Source organism: Octopus sinensis, linkage group LG25, assembly GCF_006345805.1.
Source record: "Octopus sinensis linkage group LG25, ASM634580v1, whole genome shotgun sequence".
In the NCBI taxonomy this organism is placed as follows: Eukaryota; Metazoa; Mollusca; class Cephalopoda; order Octopoda; family Octopodidae; genus Octopus; species Octopus sinensis.
This window is the reverse complement of record NC_043021.1, coordinates 3,889,620-3,909,619: the sequence shown is the minus strand read 5'-3', so window position 1 is coordinate 3,909,619 and position 20,000 is coordinate 3,889,620. Positions and strand designations below refer to the sequence as shown.

Genomic DNA, 20,000 nt, shown 5'->3' with positions numbered 1-20,000 from the left:
CCACAAGGGTGATGGGTGAGAGGACAATAGAATGATAAATTGGAAAAAACGGTGGGTGTTGTCACAGAATTGATTATGAATTGATTATGCCAAAGAAACAATAGCATGCAAGAAGAATGAAATGAGATCTTCCAATAGGGGAGAGATGGCCACTAAGACCCAGTCAGGGTACCCCATAAATCCAAGGTTGCCCTTTCTGCATTAAAACAAAAGACCCTCTCCAAATGTGTCCCTGCCAGTGAATGCTGATAGAATAAGGACCCGGCTGAGGTCGATTCATTTGACTAAAAGTTCTGCAAGGAAGTGCTCCAGCATGGCTGCGATCTAATAACTGAGACATGAAAAGAGTAAAAGATTTATCTATGGCAATTTATTGACTGTCTTTGTTTTTTAATTTATTTTTCAATTTTCGTTTTTTTTATAGACTTGTCGAGTCTGTGTATTATGTTTAACGACACTCGGCAGATCAGCGCCACAACAGTGTACAATGTTAGTTGGTAAAGGTAAGTGCTGTGATATTGACTGTTTTGGATAGACACATTTGACATTTTTTTAAAACTTGATTATTGATATGAAGGGGGGGAAAAATTGTCAAAATTATTTGTCAGCTATAAGTGTAGAAGAATGAGGAGGATATCAATGTAGAACTCTTATAGTGAGGAAGAACTAATAATAATAGTAATAATAATAATAATAATTTCTTTTAATGTAGATGCAGGAGTGGCTGTGTGGTAAGTAGCTTGTTTACCAACCACATGGTTCCGGGTTCAGTCCCACTGTGTGACACCTTGGGCAAGTGTCTTCTACTATAGCCTCAGGCCGACCAAAGCCTTGTGAGTGGATTTGGTAGACGGAAACTGAAAGAAGCCCGTCGTATATATGTATATATATATATATATATACGTGTGTGTTTTTGTGTTTGTCCCCCTAGCGATGCTGGTGTGTTTATGTCCCCGTTACTTAGCGGTTCAGCAAAAGAGACCGATAGAATAAGTACTGGGCTTACAAAAGAATAAGTCCCGTGGTTGAGTTGCTCGACTAAAGGCGGTGCTCCAGCATGGCCGCAGTCAAATGATTGAAACAAGTAAAAGAGAAAGAGAAATGTAATAATGATAACAGTAATAATAATAATAATAATAATTTCTTTTAATGTAATAATGATAACAGTAATAATAATAATAATAATAATAATAATAATACAGTAGGAGCAGAAAGCAGGGGTAAGAGATGAAGAACATGAAACAGATGGAGACCGCAGAGTACCAGAGAATATTGATAAAGTAACTAATGAAGACGATCTAGGTGGACAAGTGACAGTAAGCACTGCACAAGACTTGAATGATGATCTATTGATACAGTGATGAAGTCTCTTATCTGATTCATGATGTAAAACCAAGGCTAAGTACATTGTGCCCCATGGGGAAATTGTAGGATTAACTGTTTGGCATTCAGATTACTCTGTCAAATGTAATGCTTATTTATTAGGCGCGGGCATGGCTGTGTGGTTAGGGAGCTTGCTTCCTAGCTACATGGTTTCGGGTTCAGTCCCACTGCGTGGCACTTTGTGTAGGTGTCTTCTGCTATAGCCCCGAGCCGACTGAAGCTTTGTGATTGAATTCGGCAGGCGGAAGTTACTGCCGTGTGTGTATATGTGCGTGTAGGTGCTTGTGCCTCTCCAAAAGAGAGAGAGGGTTTCAAATTAATCCTGCATTAACTTGTACTTATAAGATTTCATTGATATGATTGTCTATTTTTCAAAATGACATTGTAAGGTAGGTACAAGAGATCAAATCTACCCTATTTGAATATAAAGCATGTAGAATATTAGGTCCTGATACGACTGGTTATAATGCTAAAGAGGGATTAAGGGGACTACATATCCTGAGCAATTAAGAGGAGTTTTTTTCTTTTTCTTTTTTTTTCTCTTTCTGATGTGCAAGACTAATTCTAACGTTCTTCTCATTTGTAGATGTTATTCCAGTTCCTTCCGATTTGAAAGTCAGTCATATATCAGCTAATGGTGCAGTCCTTTCTTGGTTGCCTGGCAACAGTAATTACCAACATGTCATCTGTGTCAACGAGCAGGAAGTACGGGTTGTGAACCCTGGAGTTTATGAATATATTTTGACAGGTATACATCTTAAATATACTTTGACATACCGTCATTGTCGTCATTATCATAATACTTAAAGTCAATTTTCCATGCTGGCATCGCTTGGATGATGTGACTGGAGCTGGCAAACCAGAGTACTGCACCAGGCTCCGGTCATCAGTTTTGGCACGGTTTTTAACCCAAACTATTTCACAGAATGTACTGGGTACTTTTGGTACTTGATGTCAGCATGGGAGCTTTCTATGCGGCACTAGCACAGGGGCACCTTATGTGGTGCTTCTTACATTGATGTTGAGCAGAGGAAACCCAGAAGATCGATGGTCAGGATCACCAAACTCTTTCAAGAGAGTAACTGCAACAGCTACACAGGTGTCCATAGTTGTGTAATCAGCTGATGAAAGATTCACTTTGACTCGATCTCCCAATTCAAATTCATAATAATGGAATTGGATGGCAACAGTGAGTCATGAGAATCCATGAAAGTTAATGAAAAAAGAATTTTGTTCTTAAAGACCATCTCAGAGCTTGCTGTGTTAAAAGCAATAAATATCAGAGAGAAGAAAAATTCAAATTCTGCTGAGGTTGGCGATTCCTTTCATACTTTCGGGGTTAAGATAAGATAAATGCTAGTTGAGCACTAGGGTCGATATAATTGACTTACCCATCCTGAAATTACTGGCCCTGAGCCAAAATTTGAAACTAACATTTATCTAAAATAAATACAAAATCTACAATTTTGTGCGAACATTGTAAATATATATATTATATTTGAAGTTTTTAAATTGGTAACAAATTATCAGGATTTTTTTTTTACTCTGGCATTCATTCATTCATCATCATCATCATTCTGTAACGTCCGTTTTCCACGCTAGCACGGATTGGACGGTTCGACAGGGGTCTGGGAAGCCAGAAGTTGCACCTGGCTCCAGTCTGATCTGGCAGTGTTTCTACAGCTGGATGCCCTTCCTAACGCCAACCACTCTGCGAGTGTAGTGGGTGCTTTTTACGTGCCACCGGCACAGGTGCCAGGGGAGTCTGGCATCGGCCACAATCGGTTGGTGCTTTTAACATGCCACCTGCACGGAAGCCAGTCAAGGCAGCGCTGGCATTGGCCACGTTCGGATGGTGCTTTTTATGTGCCACCAGCACAGAGGCCAGTCGAGGTGGCGCTGGCATCAGCCACGTTCGGATGGTTTTTTTTATTGTTCCACATATATTTTCAAACATTTTCTTCTTTGGTTTCTACAGTTGGATGCCCATCCTAACGCCAACACCTTTACAGAGTGTACTGGTCACTTTTTACGTGGCACCACAATCAATGATATCACTAAGTAATTTGCAAGACAAGACCTCCTCAACCGAGTGGAGTTGTAGTATTGATGGAGGTGGCTTTATGCCAGGTGCAATGACATGAATATTGATTTCACCTTATTTTTCATCTCAGCTTTGTTTCTGTCTGTATATTTATCAGATCCTAATGCATCTTTTTTCAGGCCTAACTCCAGCTACATCACATACAGTCTCTGTTCGAGCCAAAAGTCTTCTGTCTAATTTTGAGGAAGAACGCAGTGACGAAAGGAAAGAACAACTCACAGAACGGATAGAATTTAAAACTTTAGCTGGAGGTACTGAGATATTTCTACTGTTTCAATGTTTCACCTTTTTTCTAACCATATTTTTTTTTAAATAAACTGTCTTTCTTTCTGTTAGGTTTGAAAAGAATGAAGAATTTAGTTACAGAAATTCATCATTATTAAACTGGTATTTGGAACACGGTTGACATGAAATTTTGCTGGAATTTTAATTTAGCTCACTGTAAAATGAACAGTTTGTATCATAGAACCAGGGACAGTCTCTAGCAATTTAGTTTAACCCTTTAGTGTTCGCATTATTCTGCCAAAATTAATCCTTTTTTATCCACATTGCCATGAACTAATCAGGCATTATCTTGGAGTTATGAGATTTTGATGAGGTAACTGTTGATTTTTTTAAAATGATATTGTAGGGCTGGTGTGAGAGACCAGATCTGGCCAGTTTGAACATAAAACAGGTAGAATACTTTTGGCCGGATATGGCCGGTTTAAATGCTAAAGGGTTAAAAAGTGTTTTAAATGACAAAATAACACAATCGTTGTACTGATGATGGCTACTGAGACTGAAACACTTGTCCTCTTGTCTCCAAACAATCTTAGTCACCATTGGACGGCCATCGTCCTCCTCCTCCATACCCTGAGGTTCTGCTGTAGTGGAAAAATAAGAACTTGCTGAACCAACAATGTAAGGTCAGCAGAGGAACAATAAAGGAAGCAATAAAAAGAAAAGGGGTTTTTCATTCCCAGAATTACAATTTAGGCCATTGGTTATTTCTGAAAGAATGTCCTACTATGAAGCAACAAGAAACTGATATGGTTGTGTAAATTTTTCGGTCAAATATATATTTCTGAAAGTAAAAGAAATCAAAAATAATCACAAAATTCAATTTATATATTAGTGACAGAAGCAGTATCAATACTTATTTCTTTACTACCCACAAGGGGCTAAACACAGAGAGGACAAACAAGGACAGACAAATGAATTAACTCGATTATATCGACCCCAGTGTGTAACTGGTACTTATTTAATTGACCCCCGAAAGGATGAAAGGCAAAGTCGACCTTGGCGGAATTTGAACTCAGAACGTAGCGACAGACAAAATACCTATTTCTTTACTACCCACACGGGGCTAAACACAGAGAGGACAAACAAGGACAGACGAAATACCACTAAGCATTTCGCCCGGCATGCTAACGTTTCTGCCAGCTCGCCGCCTTTATCAATACTATGCAGTAATATTTATTCCTACTTAAACATGGATGTTCTGCTGGAACAAACTCTATTGCCGTGGATACTCTCATATTGGTTTTTGGTTCAAACTGTACTCTTGTTATCTCCCCACTAGTGATATAAACAAGAGTGCATTTTGCACCAAAAGCCAATATAAGAGGTTCTCTCATGCTAACTATTGCAGTATAGTTTGTTCTAAGAGAACATCCATGTTTGAGTGGGGATCAATGTTACCTCTCAAAATTCAATTTCTTTTTCAAGCTATTTTTTGATTTCTTGTGGTTGAAAAGCTTGGATGTCTGTTTGCGCTTGAGTTATGTTTGTTCCCCACCACTGCTTGACAACTGGTGTTGGTTTGTTTACATCCCCATAACTTAGCAGTTCAGCAAAAGGGGCCAATGGAATAATTACCAGGTTTTAAAGAAAAAAAGGGAACATAAATATTAGGGTCGATTTGCTCAACTAAACCCTTTGAAGCAGTGCCCCAGCATGGCCACAATCTAATGACTGAAATATTGAAATAAGTAAAAGATAAAAGATGACATATTTATTATTTTTTTTTTTAGGTTTACCTGATCCTCCCCTTGATGTTCAAGTCGAAGTGGGACCACAAGAAGGTACTGTCCTGCTAACATGGCTTCCGGTAACAATCAATGCATCTGGAATTTCTCCATCTGGCATCATCAAAGGTTATGTCATATATGCTGATGGCAAAAAGTTAAAGGAAGTCAACGGTCCAATAAGTAAGTAGAAATTAATTTTATGCATGGCTATGTAGATAAAATGTGGTTTCAGGTTCAGTCCCACAGCATGGTACTTAGGTGAGCGTCTTCCACTATAACCTTAGGCCAGCCAATGCTTTGTGGATGGATTTGATAGATGGAATCTGTGTAGAAGCCCCGTGTGCGTATATGTGCCTTTGTGTCAGTGTTTGTGCTCCCTGCCTCATTACTACTTAACAACCAGAGTTGGCTTGTTTATGTCCCTGTTACTTAGCAGTTCAACAAAAGAGGCTGATAGAAAGGGTACTAAACTATAAAAAACAATACATACTGTAGTCAGTTTGCTCACCTAAACCCCTTCCTAAGGTCATGCCCAGCATGGTCGCAGTCCAATGACTAAAACCAATAAAAGATAAATATATGTGTGTGTGTATCAGAAAAAGATATTGTTGAGAAAACAAAAAAAAGAAAACACTTTAGGAATGAAGTCCCTTGAGATAATTGTTCTGCACCAAGGTTGCACATATTCCCTTATCTCTTGTTCTCAAAAATATAGTGAACGAGTGTTTGGCCCCCAATCTTTTATTCACCAATAGTCTTGTTTTTCATGGGTTTCAAGGAGCTAGTGATTGATTTTCTACAGGTACCCGTTACTAAAAAAGAAAGGTAGAGATAGAGACAACTCTCTTTCCCTTTTACTCTCTTTTACTTGTTTCAGTCATTTGACTGTGGCCATGCTGGAGCACCGCCTTTAATTGAGCAACTCGAACCCGGGACTTATTCTTTGTAAGCCCAGTACTTATTCTATCGGTCTCTTTTTGCTGAACCGCTAAGTGACGGGGACATAAACACACAGCTGCCAAATTTTAATTAATTAAAATTAAATAGGAAATGCTTTCTCTCTCTCTGTTGTGTAGTAAAATGAGATAGTCAGTACGTCTTACATCCATTTTGTTATTCAATCTGCATTTGATAGAAAGCTGCTGGAAGGAGCTTTTGTATGATCCTGTAGTTTTGACTATTGATATTGGTAGTTTGAATTAGCTTTCTGAGAGAGAGGAGTCCTTCAGTATTATGTACAGTGAAATAATACTGCTACCCAGGTTTAGTATTTTGTAACTCTCAGAGATAAGATTAATTCAATTTTCTGGTAATAAAAACGCTAAGACTTGAGTCATTTTATCATTTACTAGCAGCATAGCCCGGCGTTGCCCGGGTATGTAAGAGCCCCTAGTAGGCAACGACTAATCCCAATCTAGTCCTTTCCCTCTAGGGAACGAAGGCGCATGTGTAGGTTGCAATGTCTTCTCTTCACTCGAATACTTCTGTGTATACGATGTTCCTAGCTGTCCCTAGCTGTCGAGTTGTGTCCCCTAGACAGAAAATGTGTTGCATATAAAAAGCTTAGATTCTCGACCCCATGTCGAATTTATCGATTTTTTTCAGAACTGGGGGAACTTTTCAAAATTTTTACTGCATTAGTTTTGAATTATGACATTGGGCTATGTGTGTGTCAAGTTTCATCAGAATCGGTTGAAAGCCGTGGTCAGGGTGAGGGTACAACCTGACAGACACACATACAGACAAACTGCCATTTATATAGAGAGAGATTTTCAAATTCAGTTATTGATTTTTTTTTCCCTCTTTCTTTCACCTTTCTTTCCCAGATGATCACATATTACTCACGAGCAACGATTGTTGTGGTCGCATGCCTGATCGATTAACTGTACGCACATTGGCAGATAACAACGAGGAATCTGTCGACTCTCAAGGGGTGATTTTACCGCCAAATCTTCTCAAGGAAATGGCTGCCAAAACAGCTAAAAACATTGCCTACGAAGCAGTTGCAGCTAGGAAGGTAAACTAATTTCATTCAGGGTTGTTGTTTTTTTTTTACTTGTTTTTACTTTTGTTTGTTTGTTGTTTTGTTTTTATCTACCTTTATTCCATCCAATTTAACCTTATTTTTCTCAGTATTATTTCACACTCCTCTGTTATGTTCTAATACCTACACTACACCAATCCAGTCCTTTAGCAGAATCATTATCTTCCCAACAATAAGCATGCTTTTTCTTAATGTTTTTAGTCTGTTAAGGATTTGCAGTTGTGGAGTAGAGTGTTTACATCATGTTGACCAGAGGATCTTGAGTTCATATCTCAATACAGATGTATCAATATGTTCTTCAACATAGCACTCAAGTTTAACTTATTCAATTCACCTAACCATGATAAAGATAGTAAAAACACTTGTCAAAAATCTGGGATCTAATTTAAAGAAATTCTTTACAAGTGTGCTCCAGTGCCTAGATACCTTCAGAAAACTTTAAAAGTCAGGAAGAGATAGAGACCTTGCTTATGCAAATACTTTCAATCAAAATCTCTGCATGCCAGAGGCCAGTAAGTTTGAAGGGGAGCGTGTGCACCATTTGGAGCCTTTCAGTGCCTAAATAGCTTAGAGAGAACAACCTAAAAGCCAGGAAGAGATAAAATAGTTTTTGAGGATACCAAGTTCTAATTTGCTGTTGGGTAGTCTTAAAAAATTATTACAGAGAACTGTGAACTCTTGTGTAGTAAATATATTTTTCTAGTTTCCTTCTGAAGTTAGAAATAGTCCAAGATTCCCAAAAGGCTGAACTGTGCTGAGCCATGGGTATTGATGGAGACACTGCTGTTTGCAGCTTAACTACAAGCAGTGATGTTGTCATTTGTGGTTGGACTGCAACTGGTGACACTTGTTGATGTTTTCTCTCAACAGATTGACTGCTATTTTTGCACTTCCAAATTCTTGTGGAATGGAAATTGAAAATCCTTTACTTGATAAACATGTAAGGATTAGTGACAAGAAGTGCATCCAGTCATAAGATCTTTCCTCAAATTTACTCTCAGCTAAGCCAACCTTGCATAGAAAAACAAACATGAAAAAAAAAATTAATTTAATACTACATTTTAATTCCACAATACAAAGGCAGGCATAGGTCTGTTATCTCCTCACTTTAGATAAGTTATATAAAACATTAGGTACAAAGCTGAACAGATAATGCAACAAAGTCTTAGTTGATATTCCATTGTAACAAAGATCTAGTTGTCTTCTTGTCATTCTTTGGGTGTGTGTCTGTGATAAAGAGAAATGCTAAGGGTTAATTGAACAACTTGGGACTTTCTGACAGACTTTGAAATGTCAAGTAGTAGCTCTTCTTCTTGGAGGTATCTCCTGGACTGGATGCCCATCCATCACAGAGCTCCTACAGCTACTACTGCTGCTTGGGCTCATTTTCTGATGAATTAACAATAGCAACATGAAATGACATTCCTTTCTCAGCACACAACATGCAACCTGATCCAGGAATCAAAAGCATGACCCAGTACCATAACAACCGCTGACCGCATGGTTCTTAGTTCCATACTATCATAGTTATATGATTCCTCTGAGCAAAGCACATTTCTCAATGTATGCGAGAAACAAAGCAGGTTCCTGCTCTGACTTCATGATCTGGTGTTTCGCATTCAAAAAAAACTCTTCTTTCCTCCAACTTGTGCTGATGTGGATGTGAAATAATAGAAAATAATTTATTGCATTCTTTTGCCTGGTGGGTAGAAGATCAATTTAATTCAGAAATGGATTACAAGACTATTGAATTATTCTCCTAGAGTACGCACAAGGATGAAACATAAGCAAGCAAGCTAGAACTCACTGTTTCGCAATACTAGTTTCTCTCACACACACACACACACACACTCTCTCTCCCTCTCTCCGTCTCTCTCACGCGCTCATATATTAATGCATGCACACACACAGACACACATTCCTTCCTCTTCAATACTAAGATTCCTCGAACCACCACACTCTACCATATCACTAATAACTAGGTACCAAAGAACTACTGACTCCATGGTTATTAGCTTAAGAACCTTGATATCATCACAGTTGTATTCTTCCTCTGCCATATTGCTATATTCCTTGCACTTCTTCCTGCTTCTGTTCCCAGTCAAACTCTTACAGTGAAAAATATGAGGAATATACCAATGACACTGATGAGGAAATTGAAGCTGCATTTAGAGCATGCTCCGACATGGAGGCTGGAGCCAGTACAAAGAAGGTATGCTGCTATATTTCTCAATGAATTTCTCATACAGTTACTATTCACAACCTATGGAATTGGTGGGAAATCTATAAACCTGTTCCAAACCGTCAACTTAATTATAGACTTCTTAAAGTTTCATTACAAGTTTCTAAATTTTATAGTTAGTTTCTCTACCTGTCTTATATTTTCTTGTATTATTTGTGCAGCAATGGGTCGAGTTTAATACAAAATCTGTTTACAAAAAAAGAACATATTAAATGTGCTAAAAAAACTGTCATTTGATTCAAAGCTAAATTTTAGTTCACTGATAGGAATTCTCAATATATTCATAAAACTTTAAGGATGGTTAAGTGGACAATTTAATCAAATTATACCAAATAAACTAATATTTTATTGCAAGTCTAGTAAACAAACAAAATAGAAAAACTTACCACTTTTTTTATCTTTTCTATAAAATCTTACTCACATGTTAAGAATTCTAGTCATTGAAGCAAAAGTTTAGGTTCCAAATCTGTCCAGAACTCCTGTTACACTATGGCTATTGTTTGATAAGTTTCAATAATCTAAACCAAATCTTTGGAACAATGCAACATTACTCAGCTTTCAGATATTCATCAATAAATCATGATTGATTTTTTTTGTTTCTGTTTAATAAAAATTGCAGTTGAAGGCAGAGTTAATACTTGTGGCTGAGTTGACCTAAACACAGAAAGTAATTCAAGAATTTTGAGCTCCAGATTTACCAAAGACTGCTATTTCATGCAGACAGGTCTTTTGCCCTTTTGTGGCTATAAACTTTCCTCTTTCAGTATTAAAGGGCAATGTACTGGCAGTTTACTGGCAGAATCATTAAGACATTGGGCAAAATACTTAGCAGCATTGCATCTATCTGCACATTCTGAGTTAAAATTCTACTGAGGTCAACTTTGCTTTTGATCCTTTTGGGGTTGATAAAATAAGTACCAGTTGAGTACTGGGGTTGATGCAATTGACTCAGCCTCTTCCCCTAAATTTCTGGCCTTGTGCTGAAATTTACCAATATTATAAATTATTTTAGGGTGGCAAGCTGGTAGAATCATTAGCACACCAGACAAAATGCCTAGCTATGTTTCATCCATCTTTATGTTCTAAGTTCAAATTCTGCCGAGGTTGACTTTGCCTTTTCATCCTTTTGGGGTTGATAAAATAAGTACCAGCTGTGCACTGGGGGTCAATGTAAACGACTTATCCCCTCCCCTGAAATTGCTGGCCTTGTACCAAAATTTCAAACCAATATATTAGATTATTCCAGTATTATAGATTATTTTAAGGTGACATCCTAGCAGAATCATTCGTATGCCAGACAACATTTCATCCCTCTTCACATTCTAAATTCAAATTCTGCTGAGGTTAGCGATTCCTTTCATACTTTTGGGGTTAAGATAAAATAAATGCTAGTTGAGCACTGGGGTCGATATAATTGACTTACTCATCCTGAAATTACTGGCCCTGAGCCAAAATTTGAAACTAATATTAATCTAAAGTAATTACAAAATCTACAATTTTGTGGGAACATTGTAAATATATATATTATATTTGAAGTTTTTAAATTGGTAACAAATTATCAGGATTTTTTTTTTTTTTTTTACTCTGGTATTCATTGTTCCACATATATTTTGAAACATTTTATTTTTAAAAAAAAAAGCATTAGCATCAATGAGAGGGGGTCATTCTTTCGTCTCGTTTCATAAGGGATTTCTTAAAAGAATATCTCCGACTATCTCATACATTTTCTTTGTCATACAAAAAAAAAAAAATTACTTTCAGAATAATGCAAAGCTGTTTCAGAAGCACTGGCTTAAAAAAATTTTTCATTTAAAAAAAGAAGCGCTTTTCGAATTTTCAAAAGCATCGTAATTTCAGAATATTTATTTTAATAAGAAATACTAGTTTTACATCTGAGTTATATAATTTTGAATGATTAATATAGTATAATTCTATGAGATGCATTTTAATTTTTTTTTTTGTTTGTCTGTTTATTCTTTGTTGTTGTTTTTTTTATTTGTTTGTTTTAATCTTAAACACATTCTATGACTTACAAACAACCAAAAAAAAAAAAAAAGCTATCTTCATGCTCAAATCACAATTTGAACTAGCTTACCCCCAAGCACTTCTCATTTCAGTTTGCATGTATATTAAATGTTGGATGTAAAATTTTTTTTTCTCTTTTCTTTTTTTTTTTTTTTTCAATCTCATAAAAACTTGTGCCTTGATTGTGGTTTTATTCTCACTTATAAACACGCATTGCCCCCCACTCGCACCAACTTATATTTCACTAACTAATAAGAATCTATTTACTGATACAAGTAATATATATGTGTATGATGATTGATTTCCTTTCTCGAAAATGGCAAGGTGTGAATGGAGTATAAATATTATGTGCATGTGTGTGTATATACACATACATGCATACACACATTTACACACAGGCATATATGCAAACATACACACATATATATGCATGCACATGTATGCATAGGTGTAAGTGAAATGAATTTACATATATATATATATATATATATATATATACACTCACGCTTATACATACGAGGGAATACTGAAAAGTTCCTGGTTTTAAGGGCATCACGAAAGGCTCTCTTTTACAAGGCTTTGAAAAACTGAAGGACCACTGCAGTAAGTGTGAATCTGGGAGGGGAATATGTGGAATAAAATCATAATTAACTGGTCCTCCTGTATTTTCTGTTACCCAAGGCCAAGAACTTTTTAGCACTCCCTTGTGTGTGGTACATCCATATATGTGCGTGTGTATTTATATATATATATATATATATTTATATATTTAATGTACAATATATAGATTTATGTAATCCAGTGGTAATCACCAAAGATCTCATTTAATGAACCTGGTTACCGACCACTTAGTAAACCAATATGTAGGAGTGTAAGGTAAATTCCTATGCAGTTGAAATCAGTGGAGATTATTTCAAGAGGAGTACATAGAACATAAAGAAAATCTGGTGAAATAGATATATTCATCTCATACCTCTTGACATTCTTTATATTCTATGTATATGTATATGTATATATATATGTATATATATATATATATATATATATTAACTAAAGCAAATGTTCAGAGCAACATATTTAGAATTGTTAAAAAGCGATGATTTCAGATATTTCACACGTTCATTGTAATTTCTGCACCTGTTTCAAAAGTCAAAGTACAAACATAATAATTAATGCATAAAAATACATAATTTATACTAAAATTTAAATATGAGAATCCAAATACTATTGATGGTTTAAATATGACAGAGATGAGACAGAGTCTTAGACACACACACACATATATACAGATGGATACACTCACGCACACACACATGTGTATATGAAAATGGTTTTTCAGTTTCCTTCTATCAGATCTACATGCAAGGCTTTGGTCAGCCCAAGGCTAGAAGATGCCTGCTTCAGGTAATACATAGCGGGACTGAACCTAGAACCACATGCTTGGGAACAGGTGAGCGTTGGTGACAGGAAAAGCATCCAGCCATAGAAAATTTATATATTATATATATATTTATATTATATTTATATATTTATATATATATATATATTTATATATTATATATATTATATATATATATATTTATATATATATATATTTATATATATATATATTTATATTATATATATATTTATTTATATATATATATATTTATATATATATATTATATATATTTATATATATATTTATATATATTTTTATATACATATATACATATTTATATATATATATATATATATATATATATATATATATATTTATTTATATATATACATATATTTATATATATATTTATTATATATATATATATATATATATATATAATAGAATGTGCGTTTCGATTATATATACACATATATAGATACACACATACACACACAATGAAAATATATACTTACCTTACTATAAACTCTAACCGTCTCTCTTTGCTTTCGGATATCAGAAACCCAACATTTGGTCTTAAAATGTTTGCTATACTTTAGGCTGCACGCATTAACATATTCTCTGGGCATGAGCGTGGTAGTAGTGGCTCCGAACTTTCGGACATTGCCGAGGTTGACGAAGAGCCAGAGGGCGACACCACACTGGCGCCGCTGGTTGGTTATGGCACAGGACCTGCGAACAGCTATTCTAATGGAATTAAGGTAACACTAAAAGCCCTAGTTTGCATTGCTATTTGTTTAGCAGTCCGGGATGCATGCTAACTTCAATCTTTCTGCTACCTAGGGGTTCTTCTCGGCTATCCTTATTAACAATCTTCTAACATTGATTTTTCACGAAAAGTACACAGATTTTTTTTTTTTTTTTTTTTTTTTTTTTTTGATATTCATGGTTACTTTTTCCCCCCCACATGAAAATTTCATTAATTAATGTAGCTGCTTGTTAGTAGTGGAGAATTTAATAGAGTATGGTGTCTAATATTTTAGCTTCAAAACCAGACATTGTTTTCTGTTTACCATCTTCATCTCTCTACCTATATAGGTCTGTCTATCTATCTTTTTGTATATATACATACATACATATATATGTGTATGTATATATATATTTACTTACCTGTTTGTCTATATATCTGTCTGCCTATCTATCTATTTCTCTCTCTCTCTCTCTCTGATATACATGCAATGAAATGTATGCATTTACATTCATATGATGATACACTCATGTAATTACTAAAATAAGTAATACTACTATACTGACACACAGACTACCATAGTAACACACACATACACACACACACACTCTCACACACTCAGTCAGTCACTCACACACATGCACACAGCCATTACAACACATTCGTCTGTACTAGCACACTCATACATACCTCCATACTAACATACACTACTAGCTGATACATACTACCATATTATGCACACTATCATATATATGTATATATATATTCACACAAACTGTCTTGTTAGCTCTCTCTCTCTTTCTCTCTCTCTCTCTTTCTCTCTCTCTCTCTCCCTCTCTCTCTCACCCACACAACTACCAAGTGTCAGACGTTTTAAACTAGATGTTTAAACTCTACCCCACCATTGTCCTGCTACCTCAATGATGAATATTAATGGCCCACAAAATAGAAAACGCTACCTTTGCTTATGCGGTCAGTTTGCAGGAAAGCTAAACAGGCATAGGAGTGGCTGTGTGGTAAGTAGCTTGCTTATGAACCACATAGTTCTGGGTTCAGTCCCACTGCTTTGCACCTAAGGCAAGTGTCTTCTACTATAGCCTCGGGCTGACCAAAGCCTTGTGAGTGGATTTGGTAGACAGAAACTGAAAGAAACCCGTCGTATATATGTATGTATGTATATATATGTATGTGTATATATATATATATATATATATATTATATATATATATATATACATATATAATATATGTATGTGTGTATGTTTGTATGTCTGTATTTGTCCCACCAACATCGCTTGACAACCAATGCTGGTGTATTTACGCCCCCGTAACTTAGTGGTTCGGCAAAAGAGACCGTTTGAATAGGTACTAGGCTTACAAAGAATAAGTACTGGGGTCGATTTGCTCGACGAAAGGCAGTGCTCCAGCATGGGATAGTTGATTAAATCGACCCCAGTGCTCAACTGGTACTTATTTCATTGACCCTGAAAGGATGAAAGGCAAAGTTGACCTTGATGGATTTGAACTCAGAATGTATTGAGATGAACAAAATGCTGCTAAGCATTTTGCCCAGCATGCTAACAATTCTGCCAGCTCACCACATTAGTAATAATAATAATAATGATGATGATGATGATAATAATAATGGTTTTAAATTTTGGCACAAGACCCATGATTTCAGGTAAAGGAGTAAGTCGATTACATTGACCCTGGTACTTAACTATACTTATTTTATTGATCCCAGAAGGATGACAGGCTAAGTCGACCTTGGCAGATTTGAATTCAGAACGTATTGAGATGGACAAAATGCTGCTAAGCATTTTGCCCAGCATGCTAACAATTCTGCCAGTTCACCACCTTATCAATAATAACAAGAGCACTCAGAGAGCGCAAACCTCCACTAAGGCAACACCAATGTCCTCTCAATGATTAGCCAGAGATGATTTTTGAAATAAGAATATTTGAAATAAACTCGACTGCTTTCACGAACAAGAATACTAAAAATGAACCCAACAGCTCTCAAAAATTAGGTAAAAAAATTGGAAAAATAATCCAGAATCCTTGTCTGGCACCAGATCGATCCCAAAATTTAATCAGTTCATGCTGGTCATGAGGCCAAACATCCCTGAAAGTTTCATCCAAATCCAACCAGCTGTACTTGAGATATCTTGTCCACGGACAAACAAACAAACATGACTGAAAACAATACCTCCGCCTTCGCTAAGGCAAAGGTAATAATAATGGTTTTAAATTTTGGCAGAAGGCCAGCGATTTCAGGGAAAGGGGTAAGTTAATTACATCGACCCCCCCCCCCCCCCCAAGGCCTGAAATTTCATGGGCGAGGTTTTGTTGAGCCTAGAAAGATAAAAGTGAGTCAAAATTGATCTTGACTGGATTTGAATTGAGAACATAAAGAGCTGACACAAATGCCACTGAGCTTATTGTATCCAGTGCTCAGGTAGACTAAAGCCATCAAAAAAGCAAGAGTTAAGTCAAGCAAAAAAAAAAAGCAATGATAGACAAAAGCACACAGGATACAGAAGGAAACACAAAAATCCAGGTGTAGTGTTGGCAACTTTTGGCAAGTATGGCACTTTTTGAAGGTCCCAATGTCCTTAAAAGCTAAAAGCCAATATGGTGTTGTTTGATTTATTTTGTTTTACAAAGCTAGTAATATATGTAGGGCCACTTCTTGAAAGAATACTATTTTTGTTGAGGGGTTAAGCCATCATTGTTCCTTAAAAGTGCAAACAGCACTGATTGTAGTTTGATTAAATTGACCACCACACTCAGCACCGTTCTGGAAAAATCTGCTCCAAATCATAGAATTGGGGGCACCAACAGCTGCAACTTGGCAGAATTCCAAAGATGTCAGAGTGTTGCAGTATTGCCCTAGAGCATTACAACTACTCTTTCAATTGTATAAAATGCCAGTCTTGTATTTTTGTGTCAGAATTATCAAGGCAAGAAGCCAATTTTAAGTTGTTTTTTTTTTCTAGCACATCATCATCATCATGGTCATCATCATCATCATCAAGTGAAAGCTAAGGACAATTCAAGACATGAAGTCTTTCTGTAGTTACAGCAAAGTGCCAGATGCCAGTTATCCCTACCCATTCTATTCTGATGTAGGTAGCCTCTACTTTGAATGTGCACAGGAGAGAATCTGTTACAACTCCAGCCCTCACCTTAGCCCTAGAGAGAAGATGAGGATCTTTGGGGATTACAGTTGTAGCTTGTGAAATGACATTCTTCTGGATCACTTGGTAGCAGACAACAAATCTGTTGAGATTCCAGTCTCCTAACAGGTGTAGTGACATTGTACTGGAACCACTTGGCAACGAGCAGGGGATTTGGGGACAGTTTAACATTGTACCCAGGATCTTGATAGTAAGATACCAATGGCAAAATGCTCAAGACTATTGGAGTTGTTATGTTGCTGTTATTATCAACTGTAACTACAGGGAGTATATGACATGCCTCTGCTTGTACCACTGTACATTGAATATCACTGTATCCTTAGCAAGAGAGGCATGAAAAGTTGTTCATACTTGCACAAAGTGGTTCCTTGACTGTGTGTGGCAGGAAAAGATGACTTTACACATGTTGACTCCAAAGTATCCTGTACCCGACACAAAATTCCCTGCCTACTAATCTATATCAAAAGATAGTATAGTAATTTCTAGAAATATCAGATTCCATCTTATTTATAGTAAACCTGTTAGTATTACTAATTGTTGGTGGGCTCAGGTTCAGTTCAGACTGATCAACTGAGAATACCTTCGCTTTCATCCTTTCGGGATTGGTAAAAAAAAAAGTACTAATGCCGAGTGTTGGACTGGCCAAACTGTAAGAATGTCAGATTGATGCCTTACAGTATTCGTTTCACCTCTTTGTGTTCTGAGTTCAAATCCGTCTTAGACTACTTGAGTTGTAGAATCAATCTATCACCTTGTTTAACTGCACATTTTGTCCTTGGATGCCTTTTGGCCAAGTTCACTCTGCTGCAAGCATTTGGGCCAGCAAAATGATTGTAAACTCATCATTTAATACCTGTCTTTCATGCTGGTGTGGTTTGGATGGTTTGACAAGAGCTAGGAAATTTGATAACTGCACCAAGCCACACTGTCTGTTTTGGTATGGTTTTCACAGCTGGATGCCCTTCCTAACACCAACCACTGGGTGCTTTTCCATGGTCTGTATTTAAACTCATTTACAAAGTCTGTTTCCACTCCTTAATTAATAAATTGAATCTGAACTAAAAGCTGTAAATTTATATTTCTTTTAAATAATATTAAAAGACTTGTCAGTGATTAGAATCAATCTTTTTGAGAAACTCAGTGGGCTGCATGTAACTGGCTCTTAACATCCTTTAGGTATTAGCCTGCCTGAGACTGTGAGACTGCCCCTGGTTCTCTGATGCCAAATTCATGTTTCAAGCAGTAGCTTAATGGTGACAGGGATTTTCCTTTTTCTTTTTACTACATTCTTCATCATTTTTCAAGTTAACTGAAACCAAGGCAATACATTGTCACAGAAATGTGATAAAAGAGTTAATTTCAATTTTTAAAGGATTGAAGGGACAAATATCTCTCTCTCTCTCTCTCTCTCTCTCTCTCTCTATCTATCTATCAATCTATCTATCTATCAATCTATCTATCTATCTATCTTTTTCTCTGAGTGTTTTTTCCCTTCTCTTTCCCTTCCCAGGTTTCTAGGGTTGGTACTTTTTATTAACAGCTAGGTAAGGTGAAGCAAGTAGAAAAAATTACATTTAAACTCAGACATTTTGAGGGGACAAAAAACAAACTAAGATTTGATAAACCAGAGTTACTTTTGAGTTGCTGAGGTTTTGTGAGGGCATTCGTTTCTGGAAAGCTCTGGCTGGGCTTGGAGTTACTGGTGCAGCAAAGAAGAGGGCCGTAAATGCCATTACTAAAGCTGCAGTTAAAGAATGCCACAAGGTGACTTTGGATAAAGATGGCAGACCAAGGGTTTGCTGCTATTTGGATGCAAGCTGGGACATGATCAACCCCAGCTGGGTCAACTAGACTAGGAGGTCAGATGTTGAAAGAGTCTAAAACACCACAAGACATCTTAAAACTAAATTGTCAGTAGATAATACTTTAAAAATAAATGTAAAAATTTCTTCTTTTTTTTTCATCCTTGGTCGATGTGTTATTTCCTATTAGCTTCTATCCAGAAATCAAAGGAGAGTACTATTATTCCTTTCAAACTTTGCTTTTGTGTCCTGGACATCAATATTTTGAAACTGACCAATTTTCCATTACATTCCAGCACTGAGTTACTGAAGCAGGAATATCATTATAGCAAATATTCTGCTCAATACCACAGATCTGCTTGTCAGTTGCTTGACCATAACCAGTTGAGCATGGCCCTTAGTGGCTGACAATATGTGCATCTCTGATGATGAGCAGGAGTAGTGGGGGAGCATCATAACCATATGTTGAGAGGGATTGTTTGGGGTTTGAATAAATATCATAACAAAGGCAAAGTTTAAAGGAAATATTAGCCATTTTTCATACTTTTTAGAGGTCAGCAAACTTGAAATAACAGTTGCTACCCAAGGACAAAAATCGTGTTACACTGTGTAATCAAAGCAAAACATGTCATTTCACCTGATGATATAACAGAGACAAAGAATACTTAATAATGAATAAATAGTGATGTTCTTGTCTGTGAAAAATCTTCAAACTTACAATAGCTAATTAAAGCTTTTAGATTCACAGTAGCTTTTCCATGTTGTTACATATTAAATTAGTTGATATATTTCCATATTTCATTTACTTCTTGCTTATGTTAACTAAGTTTTATAATTAATTCCTCTCGTCCACTTATTTTTCTTGATATTCTTAAGGTTTGTCTACACACACACACACACATATATACATATATACATATATATATATATATATATATATATATATATATATATACTTATATTTGATTTTTGATTTTTTAGTTTCAGCTCATGAGCTGTGGCCATGCTGGGGCACATATATTTCTATGCTTGTAAATATAGATATATTTTCAAGTATGAA

General features: G+C 36.2%; 1 protein-coding gene across 8 annotated transcripts in view; it reads left to right on the top strand.

Annotated features, from left to right (window-relative positions):
• LOC115224461 (RIMS-binding protein 2) overlaps positions 1 to 20,000 on the top strand; it is a 595,300-nt gene that overhangs the window by 545,320 nt on the left and 29,980 nt on the right. For 6 of the 8 annotated variants that reach the window (XM_036513377.1, XM_036513381.1, XM_036513380.1 and 3 more), the window contains 7 exons: positions 425 to 503; positions 1,970 to 2,131; positions 3,607 to 3,738; positions 5,503 to 5,679; positions 7,326 to 7,516; positions 9,645 to 9,755; positions 13,791 to 13,952. In XM_036513377.1, coding sequence (XP_036369270.1) covers positions 425 to 503; positions 1,970 to 2,131; positions 3,607 to 3,738; positions 5,503 to 5,679; positions 7,326 to 7,516; positions 9,645 to 9,755; positions 13,791 to 13,952 — 1,014 coding nt within the window. The remainder of the gene's footprint in view (positions 1 to 424; positions 504 to 1,969; positions 2,132 to 3,606; positions 3,739 to 5,502; positions 5,680 to 7,325; positions 7,517 to 9,644; positions 9,756 to 13,790; positions 13,953 to 20,000) is intronic. The other 2 variants (XM_036513378.1, XM_036513379.1) reach the window with 2 other exon arrangements.